Source organism: Lineus longissimus, chromosome 4, assembly GCF_910592395.1.
Source record: "Lineus longissimus chromosome 4, tnLinLong1.2, whole genome shotgun sequence".
Lineage (NCBI taxonomy): Eukaryota > Metazoa > Nemertea > Pilidiophora > Heteronemertea > Lineidae > Lineus > Lineus longissimus.
The window spans coordinates 15736121-15755444 of NC_088311.1; the positions used below are offsets into that span (position 1 = coordinate 15736121).

The following is a 19324-nucleotide window of genomic DNA, read 5'->3' on the forward strand; positions in this document are numbered from 1 at the left end:
GCCCCGGTCTTATTGTAGCCCCTCGCAATGTTTTTGATTCATATTCTGTTAACCATGAAATTATTCAGCCAACCAAAGCATGGCTATGAAAGAGGTGACTCTTGAGTATCACAACATAAATACGTTTAGATTTATGCAACATGTCATGTAAGAGCTTTGGCTATAAGAAGTAAACAAATCAGACACACGCACAAAAAAGTTGGGATCAGACTTTTTGCAGGTTTGAATTTTCTACACTTGCAGAGCATTGATATATTTGAAACTTGGTTTACAGGGGCGGATCCAAGATATTTCGAAAGGGGGGGCGCACTTTGAGGGCGAAGCCCGAATTGCGAGCGCCGCAGGCGCGAAGCCACGGCGGGGGTCTGGGGGGCCTCCCCCAAAAAATTGTTAAGATAAGACTCCATATATGCGATTTCCTGGCATCTGATCTTCAAATATTAAGCACCACTCCCACACCATTTTCAGTGTTTTTTGTCTGCAATCATCAGGAACAGATCGGTACTGCCTGAAAAAAAGTCCGACTGTAGGAAAGGCACGTGGTTTGAAGGAGGTAGTGATTTATGAAAAAAGGTTTAAAATTCTTTTTCAAAGATGAGCGTCTTTTTTTCTACTCTTCGCAAATAAATTGACGAGAGATGACTGCGACTTTCGTTTTTCCGCCATGATCAGGCTACCTGTCTGTAGCGCATCTGCGGCGCATTGGTCGGTCAGCTGACCATTGCACAGAAAGATCCTTCGTGGGATCATGGCGTGTACATATTCTCGCGCTAAAGCCAAGGGGTGTGGTCATGTTTTATATGAGAGTGAACGTGTACGAAAGTTTGCTGCACTGGCTCTTTCGTTTAAGCTTGTTTAAGCTTAATTTGGGCTACAATTTTTTTACACCGCGCCGGAATTAGGGGGGGTGTGCGCCGGGTGCGTCCCCCCCCCTTGTATCTGCGCCTGGTTTAGGTGTTCAGTATTTAAAGTAGTGAATGTTGTATGCGGCAATTGATGTCATTATTAAAAGAGACACTTTTCAGACTAAGGTACCCTCGGAGTATTTGTAACCCGTTGGTTCGGGGAATTTGTAGCCCCTATAAACAGCTCAATATATCCTGTCATGAATCATGAAAACGCTAGGTTTTCTAATTCTTATACCCGAATTATATTATTTGATCATAAATCTTTCCGATTTAGATACAATGTCAACCCTTTATGTACCAACAATGATACATTTGAGGTTTCATACTAGTTTATCTAAAATTATTTTGAAATAATGTTAATATTTACAAAGTTACTGGTGTCTTTAGTTAAAGCCACACAATTGACTAGACAGCAGCATCTATTATGGTACACTGCATTACCATTAAGTGATGCTAGCTATGGCTGGGGTTGATGCATGACCCATCCCTGAAACTAAAGTTTTTAATGGCGCACGACAAGACCGTCAGTCAATTCAGAATATCACGAGCTGGTGTCTGACACAAGGTGTAATGTACAACAGAGGTGATAGATAGAACTTTGTGTTTTTACCCCAGTTTGAAATCAGTCTGATTGGCGACGATATTGTTTAAATTATTGGTAAGTGATTGCATCGAACATCACTTAATGTGTTCAATAAATATCGTTTGATATCAGCAAAATCTCGTCGTCAACCAAGATTGCACATCCACGTGAACATGCACATGCACCTGTATATACTGTATAGTATGCGTTAATCGGTCGTCCGCGAAACTTGTTCGAATGGAAAGTCGTTCAATATCCAGGTTCCAGGTCTAGTTAAGTTGATAACGCATCTCTCCATACAACACCATGTCAATTCTGCTGGTGCACCATGGCGTTTCTTGTAGCGAGTACACCTTGAAGAAATGTGACAATATGAAGAAGAGGTCGGATGAGCAAGGCCTCTGTGGGCGCATGATTGCATTACATTCCACGTTTGAAGACATAACCAAGATGATGGTTGGCGTGAAATTTCTAACACTCCTCGTCATTCTGGACACTTTCGTATTGCCTATGGAGTAGATGATGATGTTGATATCCGACCTCCTCGCCGTTACCGATCATACTCTCTAGAAGAAAAAAATCCGTCTATTGGATGACTTCAACAATGAAAACATAAGGCACCCTCGTGCAATTTCATCGGCTCAGTTTGCAAGGGACCATAACAATCCCCCGACTACTCTGCATCGAAGGCTGCTCGAACAGGATGAACTCTGTGAGAGACATCCTCAAGTCACCATTAGGCAGTCGCAGAGGCGTCGGCAGAGACAAAGAGGCATCGGTGAAAGCTACTTTGACCCATTCACCCCTTGCTCGGCATGTTTGGGTTGCCAAAGTTGTCTCCACATTCCATTTTGCATGTTCCTCAGAATCACTGTTTTTCGATGATTTATCCGTTAGCTTCTTGTCTTCGGTGAAAAAGTAGATGCGGCAGCAGTGAGCGAAGACTTCATCCATTTGTCATACAAGGTGAATCGAGGGTTAGGGTTCATTGGAATATGGTTAAGCAAAGCACTCCCTTTCAGCACTCTGGCTAGAGGTTGACAGATTGGTGCGTGAGTGAATAGATGCCAGACGACAACGAGGAGTACCACTCTCGGGCAAGGACCTGATGATTCAAGCCCAACGTTCATTCCTGGCGTGGTGGGATGAACTTCCCGAACAGCAACAACTGAAATACTGTGAGCATCAGCCTCAACAAGCTGAATTCATGGCGTCCAAAAGTTGGCTGACCGGTTTTCTCTCCAGCAATGGCATAAGCTATCGGAAGCAATATAAAAACTCCTCAGCTATCCCAGAAAACGTGGATGAACGTGTGGCAAATTTTCAGCAGCAAGTTGCCCAGACTGTTGACAAAAATGGGATAGACCTTGTTATTAATATGAATGAAATTTTTGAACTTTATGACATGGCACCACAGTACACATACAACGCTAAGGGAGCGAAACAAATGTATGTGCGTAATTCTCGTGGTAACTCAAAATTAGGGTGCACTGTCACATTGGGTATAACAGTAAGTGGCAGAAAAATGCCTGCAAGTGTCATCTTCAAAGGCCTATGGGCAGACGCGCAGAAATTAAGGAGTTGAGGGAAAATGCTCCCAACAACGTTCGTGTATCGGTGTTCGAAACGGGTTGGGCCAACTGGTAGACTCTTCTTTCATGGGTGAACGATTGTCTTATTCCCTTTGCAGGGGACAAATTTCCGTTCCAGTTGATATGGGACATGTTCCCGGCCCATCGAAATGCACAGGTGAAGCGTCACATTGAAGATGCGCCGGGTTTTGTAGAGATGGTCCCAGGGAGATGTACCTTGCTGGTTCAAACCCCTTGATCGAACAATCATCCGATCTTTTAAAATTAACATGCGAAGAAGGTGGAAAACATCGAAAATCAACAACAATGATGAAAATGGTCGTTGCGAACCTATAACCAGAGGGACAGTTTTGCAAGTCATAAGTGACTCCTTGGCCCCCATAAATGAAGAGGCAGTCCACACGTCCTGAAGTGCATGTAGGCTGCTGCAACATGATGGACCACACATTCCAGAACACGTTGACGAATTCTTCTCCTGTATAGAAAATCCTTTGACGAATGTTTAAAGTTTCAAGTCTACTGAACAAAATAGAATTCATGAAAACAGGTGTCATCAGTTTTTCTTCAATCCCACTACTGGAATGCCAAGGGTTGAAGCTGAACTGCATGAGCAAAAACAGAAGCGTCCATGTTTTTAAAAAAGACCACCGCGCCCCAGCGCGGTGGCCGAGAGAAATCCAAACGTCCGAAACACCCTTCAGAAGTCTGCAAGAAACATGATATTCTACGGCGAAACAGTGCCGCTGCCGTCAGTCTGTAGCAGAACATCGGAAGTGCTGGATCATGAGTGTAAATACATGTACAAAAGCACGAAGGCCATGTCCAAGCATGCGGGCGGCCTGATGATAACCTGAAAAAACAAACGATACAACAAGTTAGAATCATAGAAACAGAAATAAATGAAAACAATCCCCTAACATGCCACATCAGCACATAAACTTGCACCACTATTTGCGGGGAAGATAAATTGCTCGGCACCGGTTCCGACGCAGTGCTCGTCCAGAAATAGATACGAGGCCAAGTAAGTAATTGCACGTTGACAAAGAAAAGGGCCGAAACGGCATAAAAACTTGCGAAGTGTTGAAATATAACCAGTAAAAGCACACGGCCTCATATAAAGAATATTCAGCTATACTCCATCGTGTATTATCGGAAGAAAATTAGTGTAAAGACAGAGAAATTCTGCTATTTCGTCCTGAAATCTTCTCCCCAGATTCAATACGGCCATGTTTTTACCACGTAGGCCTAAAACTCATGACCTTCTTTGATCAAAATTACGCAAGCGTGGTTCTAGGTTGCTGAAATATTATTTGCAATCCCTTCATTAGGATTGTCAGATCTTTCTATGAGGACGTTCGCTTTTACTGGTTATATTTCAACACTTCGCAAGTTTTTATGCCGTTTTGACCCTTTTCTTTGTCGGCGTGCAATTACCAACTAGGTCTCGTATCTACTTCTGGACGACCATTGCGTTGGATCCAGTGCCGAGCAATTTATCTACCACGTCTTCCCCGCAAATAGCGGTGCAAGTTTATGTGCCGATGTGGCATGGAAGGGGATTGTTTTCATTTATTTCTAATTTTATAATTCTAACTTGTATTGTTTGTTTTTTTCCGGTTATCATCAGGACACACGCACGTGCATGCATGTACATTGTAGGCCGCCCGCATGCTTGGACATGGCCTACGTGCATTTGTACATGTACTTACACTCATGATCCAGCACTTACGGTGTTCTGCTACTGACTGACAGCACTGCCACTGTTTCGCCGTAGACTATCATGTTTCTGGCAGACTTCTGCAGGGTGTTTCGGACGTTTCCATTTCTCTCGGCAACCGCATGGACGCTTCTGTTTTTGTTCATGCAGTTCAACACGATGGTCATTCACGCAAGCAATGCATGCAGACGAGTAGGCCTGAGCACCAATGAAATTGACCAGATCACTATTCTCGCGGATGACGGGTTGATCAATAGTTATCTGAACCTGGATATTCATCGACTTTCCTTTCGAACAAGTTTCGCGGGCCGACTGATTAACGGATACTATACAGTATATAGAATTAGGCCTGTGGTTAATAGTTTTTGAGAACTTGTAAGGTATTTGTGAATGAACAAAAGGGGTGGGGGGGGGGAAGGGGCGAACATCCCACGAAAATGAGGCATTTTTAGTTATAGCGAGGCATTTTCTATCGTCTGCTACCGGAAACAAAATAATTTGAAGTGTTATCCCTTTCGAACAGCAAAGAGCTCCAGGAATAGGACCACACATCCCGGAATGTGACAAAACATCTCGGAATGGGACCAAACGTCTGAGCAATGGCGGACGAAAATCATTTTGATAAGGTTATTTGGTTGCATTTGTCCTTTCGCAAAGCTGGCTCTCTATCAGGCAAGGCATTTATTATTGAACTATCTGATAATGCCAATTATAATACGTATATCCCAGAAATCGGGAATTTTAATAGCATTGTCGGCCTCAGAATATTTAATCAAGGGTATTCAAGTGTGACGAACACCGAACCTAATTTATTTCTGTTGGTCAAAATGATTACCTAGACGCAACCTTTCGAACTGTCCAGTTTAGCTCACTCAGTAGCACTGCTGGCATGGCATGTATTTTTCCAAATACATCGTGGGGTCGACTCCATTTGGAATCCTTTTTTCAATTAAATTTCTTCACATTATTATTATTCTACTTACTTTTACTTTAAATTCTTCAATTCTTTTCTGATGATCTTTTTATAAAAGTGCGCAGGATTATTTTGAGTTCGAAAAGGAATTACCCGGATAATCAAAAATAGAGATAAATATAAGTTTCCTTAGCTTACTGTGCTATTTTGCTAAGAAAACCACATACAGTTTTGATCATATTGATATCAACATCTACTTCATGCAATGTCTCCCAAACTATTACTCCAATTCCAATACAGTTTTCAGGATATTGTCCGCAATTTTTTTTTCTAATTACACATCATTTGAAAAAAGTTGTAGACAAGCGACTTGCTGAACACCTACAATCAAATGATTTGTACGAGGATTTTCAGTCCGCCTACAGGAAACATCATTCCACAGAAACAGCCCTGTTGAAGGTACAGAGTGATGTACTGAAGGCCCTGGACAAAGGTCAAGTGGTGATCCTTGTTATGATCGATTTGTCTGCAGCATTCGATACGCTAGACCACCAGACATTGCTGACGCGATTCAAGGACGTGTACGGGATATAACCGGTCGGGCACTTGATTGGATGGCGTCATACCTTGGAAATCGGTACCAGACTGTAGTTATTGACGGCACAGTCGGAGCTTGTGTTACTTAAATACGGTGTACCTCAGGGATCAGTACTAGGTCCTAAAATGTATACTATGTACACAAAGCCCCTGGGAAGTGTCGTGAGAAATTTCGGTCAGGATTACCATTTCTACGCTGACGACGCACAGCTATATGCCGCTTTCACATTGAAGGAGCCTTCAAACCAACTGGCAACCATTTCTACAGTTGAACGATGTCTGTCAGGAACAGGGACCTGGTTTGATGTAAATATGCTGAGTAAAAACGATGAAAAGACCGAATTGATGCTCTTTGCATCAACACATTCACTCAAGAAAATTGACCATGTGGTTCTTAAAGTTGGTGACACCCAAATTACATCTTCGAGTAGTGTGCGCAACCTCGGTGTCATGTTTGACACTAGCTCAACCTTGGAGCAGCAGGTAAACAGTGTTTGCAGGTCAGCTTACAATCAGCTAAGACTCATTGGTCAAACAGGCGTTACCTCACCAGGGATGCTACAAAGTCTGGTGCATGGGCTAGTTATGTCACGCCTTGACTATTGTAACTCGTTGCTCTACGGTGTCACCAAGGCTTTGTCTGACAAGGTGCAACGTGCCCAAAATACCGCCGCGAGGATAATCACGCGTACTGCGAAATTCGCCCACATATCGCCAGTCTTACGTGAACTGCATTGGCTGCCCATTGTCAGTCGGGTAAATTTTAAGATACTTCTGCTAGCTTTCAAAGCCATGCGAGGACAGGCCCCCAAGTACCTGTCTGACTTTTTAGAGATCCGTCAGTCACGGCGAGTACTTCGATCAGCCGATACCATCTCGCTAGTGCTCCCGCGCACAAGGACTAGATTTGGCGAGCGTACATTCCAGTGTGCCGCAGCAGCACTCTGGAATGACCTCCCTAGTAATATTCGAAATGCGGACTCCATCACAACTTTTAAGACACTCCTCAAGACCCACCTTTTTCAACAACATTACGAACATTAGAATTGTTTATTGTTGTCAAAGACTATACTTCTTACAGAGACTCTGTTTTTGTTAAGCGCCTTTGAACGGCCCAATATAGGACTGATAAGGGCGCTATATAAATGTGATACATAGATAGATAGATAGATCATGGCACGAGTGTAAATGCATGAGGGCGTCATTATGTAATCGGCCATTTAAAAAACCCTTACAAAATACTTTTTTAAGTTCTAACTTTTTATGAAAAGTTTTTCGCTATAATGATAAAACACAAAATTCTAAGAATACCGACAAAAAATCATCAAATTCGAACGAGTAATAATGAAGACAGAGCTATTTAACAACAGCGCATTCATTACCAAGTGGCATGCTTTTACGAGAAAAACATGCTTTTGGCAGTGAAACCCTTAATTTAACAAAAAGTTAAATCGCTCTATCTTCATTTTTACTTGTTTGACTTTGATGATTTTTTGTCAGTATTCTTGGAATATTGTGTACTATCGTTCTAGCGAAAAAATATTTCACAATCAAATTTGTTTTTGTAAGTTTTTTTTAATTGGCTGATTAATACAATGGATGATTCATGCATTCGCATTCTTGCTATAATATTTAAATAGAAAACACGATTTCTAATAATATGCTGAAAACCGCATTGGAATTGGTGCACTAATTTGGGAGATATTGAATAAAGAAGGTGTTGATATTAACATGATCAAGACTGTACATGTAGAACGACTTAATACAAGAGACACGCGTTAAAATTGCGAAGAAACGTCATGCCAAACAACATGGACGTTTCAGGTGTCAAGCGCCCAACCAAATCATAAAGATATCCACTAACGTGGGCTATTACGTCCGTGCGCTTTGTGCAGCTCGCGTACACGTAAAACGTACTGCCGTAAAACGTAATGCCAATACTCATCACATTAATCCGAGTAAAAACTAAAAATAGCGAGGCATATTGATGAGTACAAATACAGTCCTACCAGAGAGTAAATGTCCACAAGTTTATTTTAATATAACAGAGATAGAATAAGATAATTGAATGCGGTTTTCAGCAGAGAATGGTATATTTAGTTGGCTGTTGTATTTGGGCCCAGCTAATCCTGCCTCTTCATTATGTAACGGGCACTTTTTAAAATGTCCAAAAACTAACTTTTGTATTTTATTTTATTTTCGTTCTTTTTCACAATGTATTGGTGAACTTTTATAGAAATTCCTGCTCAATTCTTAATTTTGAAGATCAGTTTCAGCTTGCTACAGGTTATTGTTTTTTTCACACAGGTGGTGACCTTTGAGACTCCCCACACGGTTACCAATGCAGTTAGTCAGGGTCTTTATGAATGGGGCCATTCAACACAATTGGTGGTTCAATTACAATTATAAACAGAGGGTTGTTCAAGGGCTGTCTGTTGCAACTGATTCCCAAACAAACCTAACATGCCAATGATTCAACCGTATTTAAATTTTTGATGGCCACACAAAGTAGGAAGTGTTTACTTAGAAACCTACTGAATATAGTCATGGCCATAATAGGAAATATAATGCGAGTTAATGTTTCTGTAATTGCATGGTCCTTTGCCAACTCAAGCTCATACATTAAGGATTGGGAGTAATTATCAATGGTAATGGAAGAGATAAAAATCATCACGTAAAGATCCTAAGTAAAAAATTTACATTTGTCACTATCGAACATATTCTATGGTATTGCAAGTGCCAAACATGATGGTCATAAAGCACAGTTCATGGGCTTAAATGTGAATTTTTGAAAAGCCACATGAAATAAAAAAATGTGATTTTTGGACTTTTTTATCAATATCTGTTACATAATGAAGGTATTGAATTAGGTGCATCCAAATACAACATATATATGACCAACCAAATATATCATACTCTGCTGAAAACCGCATTCAAAATCTTTTTTTATCTCTGTGATATTTTTACAAGAGGCCCAAGGGCCTGGCGCTCAGCTGGATGATCTAGTAACATAGGACTGAGGGTGCAAAGCAGTAAATATTGACTTTATACTACTGTCTGAAGGTCAAGAGAACACGTTATACCACTAAAATTTCCAATGCAGAGCTGCCAGCTGGATGAAATATGACTGAACTAATCAGCCATGGTATGTAAATATTACAGGAGGCAACGGAAGATATTCCAAGTTCAGTATGTTGTATCGGTAGCTTTACAGAAAAGAAGTGTCAGAGAGGATGAGACTTCTCCATGGACAACTGTGGTATGTCCAGGCTGGGTTGTACAGCACAAGGATACAAAATGCTGTCTGTAATTGAGAGGTATCCTGATTTAACAGAGGTCAAAATAAATAGAAACTAGAAATATATAACGCAATTGGGGCAAATTGCGAATGTATGCCCCTGCTCTGGTGTGTTCGGTGTGTTAATATGTTCATTGCGTGCGTTATTTAGCCTATAAATATGAAATTGTGGCTATAAGCGCACCTCGAATATAAGCGCAGTGCGCTTATAAGCGCATAAATACGATAATATCTTCTCTGTGGCTGTTTATGAAATTTTGTGGAGGCTCTCAAATAACATCCACAATAATATGGCTGTTGACTGGGCTAGTTGGTCTGACAATAGACATGCACGTGAACAGCAGAGGTTGGTTTTCCCATTTACTCACTACAGAGGTGAAGCGTGGTCTATACTATTTTCGCCGTTGTCATCTCCTTGATCTTTTAAGTTTTTGCCGTTTCCAAGGCGATTGCCTGCTAGCAATTTACACAGAAGATCAGTGGGCAAGCTGTTGACCCTGTTACTGGAACAGCATCAATTATGCGATCGCCTGGAATCAGTCACAGAATATCTGGTACTCAGGAAGTTAAAGACTAGTCACTGCCGGGTAGCTAGTGCAATCTGCTAGAATCAGTCACAGAATATCCATTGCTTACATGCTAATGAATAACAACTGTCAGGCTATTTATCCCTTCTCCTGGTGTCAGTCACAGAATATCCAATGCTCGGATATCAATGAATAGGAATTGCCTAGCTATTTATCTCATCTCCTGATGTCTGTCACAGAATATCCAATGCTCGGATATCAATGAATAGCAACTGCGTGGCTATTTATCTCATCTCTTATCTTATCTCATCTCAGCAAAAATCTAAGATGGCGGCTGGAGGCCATTTTGGATTCTGGAATGCGCCCAAAATCGATAGAGAAACTCCCCTACTGAAGACCATTACACCACAAAAGTTTGAAGTGTGTCAAACCTCTAGTTCTTCAGTTAACAATCGGAATACCAAAATCTAAGTTGGCTGCTGGCAGCCATATTGGATTTTGGAACACGCCCAAAATTGATAGAGAGCATCCCCTGAATGACCATTGCACCACAAAAGTTTGAAGTGTGTCAAACCTCTAGTTCTTCAGTTAACAATCGGAATACCAAAATCTAAGTTGGCTGCTGGCAGCCATATTGAATTTTGGGTCAGGCCCAAAATCGACAGGGAACCTCCCCTACACAACCTCATCACACCACATAAGTTTCAGGTCTGTCACTCCACTTGGTTCTTGAGTTACAGGTCGGAATGCGAAAAACCAAGTCGGGCCTGGCAGCCATCTTGGATTTCAGATCGGGCCCAAAATGGATAGGGAACCTCCCCTACACTAGGTTATAACACCACATAAGTTTCAGGTCTGTCACTCACTCGGTTCTTAATTTACGGGGCGGAATACAAATCACCAAGTCGGGGACCTGGTGGCCATCTTTGATTTCGGGTCTGGCCCAAAATCGATAGGGAACCTCCCCTACCATAGACCATTATGCCACAAAAGTTTGAAGACTGTTGGACCTCCAGTTCTCCAGTTAACGAGCGGAATGCCAAAATCTAAGATGGTGGCTGGCGGCCATCTTTGATTTTGGGTCGGGCCCAAAATCAATAGGGAACCTCCCCTACCATAGACCATTACGCCACAAAAGTTTGAAGACTGTTGGACCTTTGGTTCTCTAGTAAACGAGCGGAATGCGAAAATCTAAGATGGTGGCTGGCGGCCATCTTTGATTTCGGGTCGGGCCCAAAATCGATAGGGAACCTCCCCTACCATAGACCATTACGCCACAAAAGTTTGAAGACTGTTGGACCTCTGGTTCTCCAGTTAACGCGCGGAATGCAAAAATCTAAGATGGTGGCTGGCGGCCATCTTTGATTTCGGGTCAGGCCCAAAATCGATAGGGAACCTCCCCTACCATAGATTATCACACCACAAAAGTTTGAAGACTATTGGACCTCTGGTTCTCTAGTAAACGAGCGGAATGCGAAAATCTAAGATGGCGGCTGGCGGCCATATTGGATTTTGGAACGCGCCAAAAAACAATAGGGACCCTTTGACACACTAGGCCAACACCCCCTAAAAATTTCAAGTGAGCCGAGCAAGGGGTTCTTGAGTTATAGTCTGGAATTCAGTGCGGCGGACGCGGACGCGGCCGGCGGCCGGAAACCACCTAAGAACATAATGCCCCCACTTCAGCGGGGGCATAATGACCAGTTTGGGACTAACACCACTGTCTTTTTTTTAATAAGGTAGAGATTACAGGAGTTAACAAAATTAATTTTATTGAGAGAAATTGACCTGTCCTGCAGGTGATTGGAATTTACAATACAAAGGGTCGTTTTTCATGACATTGTGCTCTACTGCGTATCCCTAGCGAGTCGATCGGGAACCAATCTATCCTTGGCACATACAAGTTCAAATTGGCTATATCTTGAATAGAATGAATTGTGATGAAAATGTAATGCAATAAAGGAGCACTGTCGAAGAGACAAATTAATCAAACCAATTGTCCACAGACTCGGACCCTGCAAAGGCGTCATGTATGTCAATATGCCTCGTTCCTTAGTCAGCAATATGCCCCTTTTTATACGGAGAAGAAGGAGTATGGGCGGTTATTTCCGCATAAATAGAGGTTGTCTCAAATAGACATTTTATGTCGTGTTATGACTCGAATAGACGTTTGGTGGCGCTTTTCAAATAGACATACACTCAAATAGACGTTTGGTGGCGCTCGTATCTCAAATAAACATATATTGTCGTGTTTTCTGATTTGTGTGTATAACTCAAATAGACGTTTGGTGGCGCTTTTCAAATAGACATACACTCAAATAGACGTTTGGTGGCGCTCGTATCTCAAATAAACATATTGTCGTGTTTTCTGATTTTTGTGTATAACTCAAATAGACGTTTGGTGGCGCTTTTCAAATAGACATACACTCAAATAGAAGTTTGGTGGCGCTTTATTTGAGATACGAGCGCCACCAAATAGCTATTTGAGTGTATGTCTATTTGAGATACGACACAATATGTTTATTTCAGGTACGTCTCCGTTAAAACGAGCGCCACCAAACGTCTATTCGCGAGTCATAACACGACATAAAATGTCTATTTGAGACAACCTCTATTTATGCGGAAATAACCGCCCATAAAGGAGAACCCAGATAGGCATTCACATGTCGGCTTCCAAATGGCTCGAACCAACTGTACTATCACTACTATAACTTTAAAATGCGTGCTCCTCCTACATGTAGCAATGTCTCGGCCAAAAAGGAACTTAGTCGACAGGCAAGCTAGAAGTTCAGCACCGTGAGCAGCTCCTTGGTAAGGCCATGTCAGGTTCCGCGCGCCTCTTCAGATACATCAAGTATTGAAAGCTGTGGTGAGCACATAAAAAGACCATGGTCACCTTAATTTGAAAATCCCTTCATAATCAAGGGCTACCTCTGACTAAAACAGCACCCATAAACAATAGACACCAATTTGACCCCAGCTCCTAACTGCGAGAAAACCCAAGTCTAGCAACCACAAGTACCAAAAATACATTTTTCTTTACATTTGAACTGCACACATGCGTTTCTTTACAATTTAATTTCCCGCAAAATCTCGAAAATCAGGTGACCTGCAATCGTGGATTGATAATAACATTAACCTGGGTTCAGCAGGTCAGCAGGTATACCGGCTGTTCCAATCATCCCCTTACAGCCAGCTGTTCAAAAGGTAATGTTATTCACCCCATAGGGAGTGCAAGTAATTGATTAAGCCCCTGCATAACTTAACAGCAATGGCTTGGCCTCTGTGAGTGGTTAGGAGAATTGACAGTGTCCGATTAAAAATCCCTCACAACTGCTCCGCTGAAGTAAATTTTTGAATAGAACCAAGACGTTGCATCAGGGTAAGGTGTCACCACCATTCATGCAAAATTTCAAGGCGATCCAACGCCTCTAAGTGTGACTTTATTCGTCCCCCTTCTAATATTATTATATAGAAGATTTAGACAGCGATGACGTCATTTCTGGTGATTCCCTACGTTGTCTAATGAGCGCTTTTTAAAGTGTGCCATTTGGCATACATTAGCATGCAATGTATTTTATCAGCGCTGCCAATTGCTGAACAGAATGCCGTAGCTCCGTCAATTTTGAATAAATTTTTATGGGAGTAACATTATTGTGTTGCTTAAAACGTCTTCTTTTTACTCATGTAAGAATCGTAGTACTAAAAACTAATATGCAAACAGAATCATGCCGATTCACTGCACATACTGTGGGAATTCTCCACTTCAAAATACATCGCGAACAGAGCGTGCACTTCCGATATCGTTTTCACAGAATTGAGGCCAAATTTTCAAGAACTAATTTCTGAAAGTATTCCCTTAAGACCTTATGACTACCCACTGAAAGGAACTAGTGATAATATCGCCTACTTGACTACTTTTTAGCAGAAAATTGGTTACTTGTTGCAAAATCAATCTTCCATCTTTAGACTGGTCACAGTGGGTATGCTGAAATATAGCCTGGTTCCGCCTTGGCCAATTCAATGCGCAGAATACAACTGCGCAGCTATACGTCATAACCCGGGCTTTTGAATCGTCAAAAAATCTGTCAAATGTGCCTGTAGCGCCAACTGGTGGTGAAAACTAAACTAATTCCATTACAAGTCAAAATGAAAAATTATCAAAAAATATTCGGCCAGATTTGAAAACAATATTTCCTCTGTGGACCGAGGTATATAGGAAAGAAGTTTAAACTTCCCGATGACCTCATTCCCCGAATGTAGGTCGGATCGCGCTGATTTTTAGTAATACTGAGTTCCCCTTGGGCTATTCCCAATTTAGCAGCGTCAACAAAGTGCCTAGGTCTTACGGTTACAAAATGCCCAAAATTGACATGGAGGGATGGCAGGAAGGAAGGATGGCAGGAAGGACGGACACCATTCCCTTAGTAATATGACCAACTTCGCTGACTTTGTCAGCTGAGCTAAAAAAAACAGTGGGCATTAACTTTTTGGTAGGACTGTACTTCCTGGTTCGGTGAACAAGAGAAGTATTTAATGCAGAAGGTTCCAAGTTCAAACTTGCTATGAATATTTTACGAGAGCACGTCTGTGGGCCGTCTTATCAAGAATTTGCTGGTTGTGCAGTCACTTAATGAGGCTAGCCAGTGGGGTTATATCTTGTTCGAAGCGGCTTAATTATTTTACTCCCCGCGATAAGTTCTAATTTAACCCTAAATTGCCCAGCTTTCAGACATCTTTCAAAAATCTGTAAGTAACTTAATAAATAAGCTACACTCACAAAACTTGTCTTATTTTGTGCTCAAAGTCTCTTTATTGTATCAATTGAACTTTGTTATGGAGTGGGAGACACGAAAACGCTGTCCTGCGAACAGGGGTATTCCCACAATTGTAGCCACATATAGTCAAATGTGGTCATATCTGGCAGTGATTTTCGTTAACACAAATTTTAAATTACCCAAGGTAAAAAATGGCTGAGGTGAAGACCACCTGATGTATGCCACTGAAAACCGCTTTATTTTTTAAAGTGCTTTATTTTTGGGAATAATTCGGATCTGCAAAAATATAATCATATAAGTAAATATATTTTTTATTCGAAAAATGTTACAAAATTCCGTTCTCACGCCAAAATTATATTTGTGAGAGAAAAATTGCAGAGGCTTCCACGATTGCAGAACTCTTCTGGCACAACCATTTTGCAGTCTACAGGACTACAAAATGTATGCCTTATATGGTGTATGACTGTCAGTGGAAGCATTTGTTAAACAGGTGCCATGTACAAAGCCAAACATTTTCCAAACCTGTATTTCATAACAAATTGAAACTACCCTAAAACCAGGTGCGGATCCAGGGATAGGCGTGTGCCTTTTTGTAAATGACGATGCAGTTAGGCGCTGGTGTTTTTTATGCCAATTTTCCTATCTGCTTATGCGGTCTTCTGGATCCACCCATGGATTTTTTTGTATGATTTTAGTACCTGAAAGGTAAATTGGTACAATATAACCCTCGTATACAATATTATAGCCTGTATAGTGTAGAAAGGAGCCAGTAGTCCACATCAATGCACATACATGTACATGATATAGAGGCTATCATTGTTCCAAGGCTATAACTGTACCACCCCCCTGCGAAATGAATTTTACCTTAGGTGGATTTTGTTGGAAATAGCTGGAATTTCCAGCTCTTGGCAGGAATAAGCTGACACTTTGAATTTAGAGAGTTTCATCGAAAAGTTATAGCTGGCAAAAGCTGACAAAAACTGGAACTTTATCCATGACGTGGAAATTCTTGGCATTTTCTGGAACTTTACTTTTCGTAAAAGTTCCAGCGCTGGAAATCTCTGTCACTTTACTATGAGATTGTCAAAAGCTGGAATTAGCTGGAAATTTCAAATTCGATGTTTCTGACAATTGCTGGAAAAAGCTGGCATTTGCTGGCATTATGAAAATTGCTATTATGTTATGCAATTCTATCATGTGGTCTTATCACCTGACCTATCCCATGATGCATTACACCTCAGACAGGAACCAGTAGGTTTGAATTTTCAAGTCAAACAAAGAAATCATGTGGGAGCTCTTCTTATTTCTTGATTTTTACCCCGAATTCGATATCAAGATATCCAAAGTTTACACAAATTGAATTGGAACACATAAGGATTCAAATGAATGCCAAAAGGGTAATCTGGACAGGCCTTGAGGTTGTTTTTTTAGCATATGAAGAAGCCTGAATCAGTGCATGTGCTGTAAGCATGTATTATTGTATGCATGATCGTGGACCTGGACAGTATCATAACTGTAAGATTTTGCATGGGAGATGTCCACAGCTCATGACTCATGTAAGTGATGGAGTCAATCAACAGTCGGCTTGCTCCATCGTTCTTTTCAAGGCCGTGCAGTGATGTTATTTGGACATCCATTTTGGACGTCAGTCCCCGTCTTTAACCCTGCCCTCCAGACATCAAAGTGACAGAGTGTGCTATGTGTGGTTAACATCATGTTGATGTCACGTCAGTTAAAACGGCACCTCTTTTTTATTTGGCTCACCTTGTGAGCCTATGCGATGATGTGGAGTCCATCGTCGGTGGCGGCCGTATTGTTAGCGCGGCACGTTTCGTAAAGTCTGGACTTAAAATTGGTACACATATGTTCCATTGGGCCCTGGGGCAATTCACACCAATCTGGTCAATCCATGACCCTCAAACTTACGAGCCTAATATTACAATGTGAATACTTTGCACTATCTATATTATTAAACAAGAGGCAAAATTTTCCTGTCAGTGATTGTCAATGACGTCATCGTATCAACTGATCACAATTAGCTAAGATGTAAATGACGTGCTGCCTCCAGGATTGATGGCTGATTAAAGGTTGCAGGTTGCAGCATTGAGCCCTGACGACGCCAGTCGGCATTGACGAGCACTCCAACCCAGGTCATGTGGCAACTTAAACCATCTGCAATGGGGAAGTGTCGGCCCGGCAGAGGTGTCTGCAAGGAGCCTCTGAGTGAAGCAATAATCTTACGTTTTATATGATGGGCCTCTTATGCTTGTGTAAGTCCATTCAACACACACCAAGAATGATATTTACATTATACCAGTGTGACAAGATTGTGTCAGAAAACTAAGGGATTAGGTCAGTGGCATATGCTCAAAACTTGATAATGTCACAGCAATCATGTTTGCAAGTGACATAAATCACTTGTTTGCATAGATAATTTCAGGTGCCCGCAACAAGAACTGGTCATCCTAGCAACCTTTGTTTGAAGCAAAATCAACCTGCAACCTTTAATCATATTTCTGTGTGACAGAAATTGCTTGTTTGCAGTTATAATTGCAGATGCCATCAAAATTGAATTAGAATTGGAAATTGCACGGCCAGGGATCAAGCAAAATCAACTGCAATCATGTTTGCATGTGAAAAATTGCCTGTCTGTGGTGATAATCGCAGGTGCGTGTGACAAGATTGCAATCAGCAAAGTCAAAACCAAGCGATTATCGGTTTTACTCCACGACAAGAGATCTTCTTGTTGCATATCACAACGATTCTAATCATAGTCACTGTTGAGTGACAAAAAATGCCTGTTAATTAGTGTGCAGCGCTCTGATCGATTCAAACGTAGAGCAGGTCACAGACACAATATTGAATTTCCAGCTAATGTCAACAAATGCCAGCTATTTCCAATATATGACAACCCTGACATTGGTAAATGAGCTCGAAGGTTTGGGTCCAGCCTGGTCGCATACTGAATTCTTAATTTCCAGCTAATGTCAACAAATGTCAACTATTTCCAATAAATGACAGCAAATGACAATCCTGAGGATACAGTCGCATTCCTCGTTGCATGCTGAATTTGTAATTTCCAGCTAATGTCAACTAATGCCAGCTATTTCCAATAAATGACAGCCCTGACATTCCTTGTTGCATGCTGAATTTGTAATTTCCAGCTAATGTCAACTAATGCCAGCTATTTCCAATAAATGACAGCCCTGACATTCCTCGTTGCATGCTGAATTTGTAATTTCCAGCTAATGTCAACTAATGCCAGCTATTTCCAATAAATGACAGCCCCGACATTCCTCGTTGCATGCTGAATTTGTAATTTCCAGCTAATGTCAACTAATGCCAGCTATTTCCAATAAATGACAGCCCTGACATTCCTCGTTGCATGCTGAATTTGTAATTTCCAGCTAATGTCAACTAATGCCAGCTATTTCCAATAAATGACAGCCCTGACATTCCTCGTTGCATGCTGAATTTGTAATTTCCAGCTAATGTCAACTAATGCCAGCTATTTCCAATAAATGACAGCCCTGACATAGGTAAATCAGCTGAAAGGCCTGGGTCCAGATTTTTCCACCTAATTCCAGCTCTGGAAATTAGGTTCCAGCTATGCCAGGTTATGCCAGCTTTTTCCAGAGCTGGCATTTTCTGGCACTGCCATTTACCAAAATACCGCCAAACTCCGGCCCTGACATTTTCTGGAATTTCCAGCTAATTCCAGCCTCCTGGCAAGGAAAAATAGTTTGGAATTAGGTGGAAATTCCCGGCTTTTGCCGACAATTTCCAGTCGAATTTCGCAGGGGCGGCTTACTTGACAGGTACTCTGCATCAATTGAACCAAATTTGATGAGACCTTTAAGGTGTATTTATTGAATATACGAAAAGATGTAGTAATATTTTAACTCAAATGTCTGAAGTTAAAAAAACAAACAAACTAATTTACACTAAGTCAGACACTTACTGGAACAACCACTGGTCCGAGACTCTGAGTGCTGAGACGTCTATTCAATGGTGCATCTGGATGTGAGTCAGGCAGGAGCATATTCGGGTTGAACTGCTGTGTGTTGCGGACACCTTCAGGTATCAAAAGGCTACAGCGCCGGTCTGTGATCCGATCTTGGACAACAATGGCTTTCTGCTGAAGCAAACATACAAATGTACATGTACAGTGAACAGCCTGGCAATGCATTTCACCTTGTGCCCACTTACCAATTGCCTCAAATGATAATACATTTGAACTATTACAAACCCATTGGCCGAGTTCGGGCGTAAGGAGTCCGATCCAACCCGTGGATCGGTACGAAAGCTCAGTAGGTTAATACGAACTCAAAATGCTATATTGGTGAGTGGTGAGTCAATAAAAGGGTAATCCAAAAGTATAGGGTATAAGCACGTCCAGGTACCATGAAGG

The 19324-nt window shown here is 41.5% G+C and overlaps 1 protein-coding gene across 12 annotated transcripts in view; it reads right to left on the reverse strand.

The window, feature by feature from the left end:
- LOC135486098 (SCY1-like protein 2) overlaps nucleotides 1-19324 on the reverse strand; it is a 333434-nt gene that overhangs the window by 79886 nt on the left and 234224 nt on the right. For 11 of the 12 annotated variants that reach the window (XR_010446666.1, XM_064768609.1, XM_064768617.1 and 8 more), the window contains one exon: nucleotides 18875-19051. Coding sequence is in view for 11 of the 12 variants with exons in the window: in XM_064768609.1 (XP_064624679.1) it covers nucleotides 18875-19051 (177 nt within the window). In the remaining variant the exon portion in view is untranslated. The remainder of the gene's footprint in view (nucleotides 1-18874; nucleotides 19052-19324) is intronic. The other variant, XM_064768608.1, reaches the window with a different exon arrangement.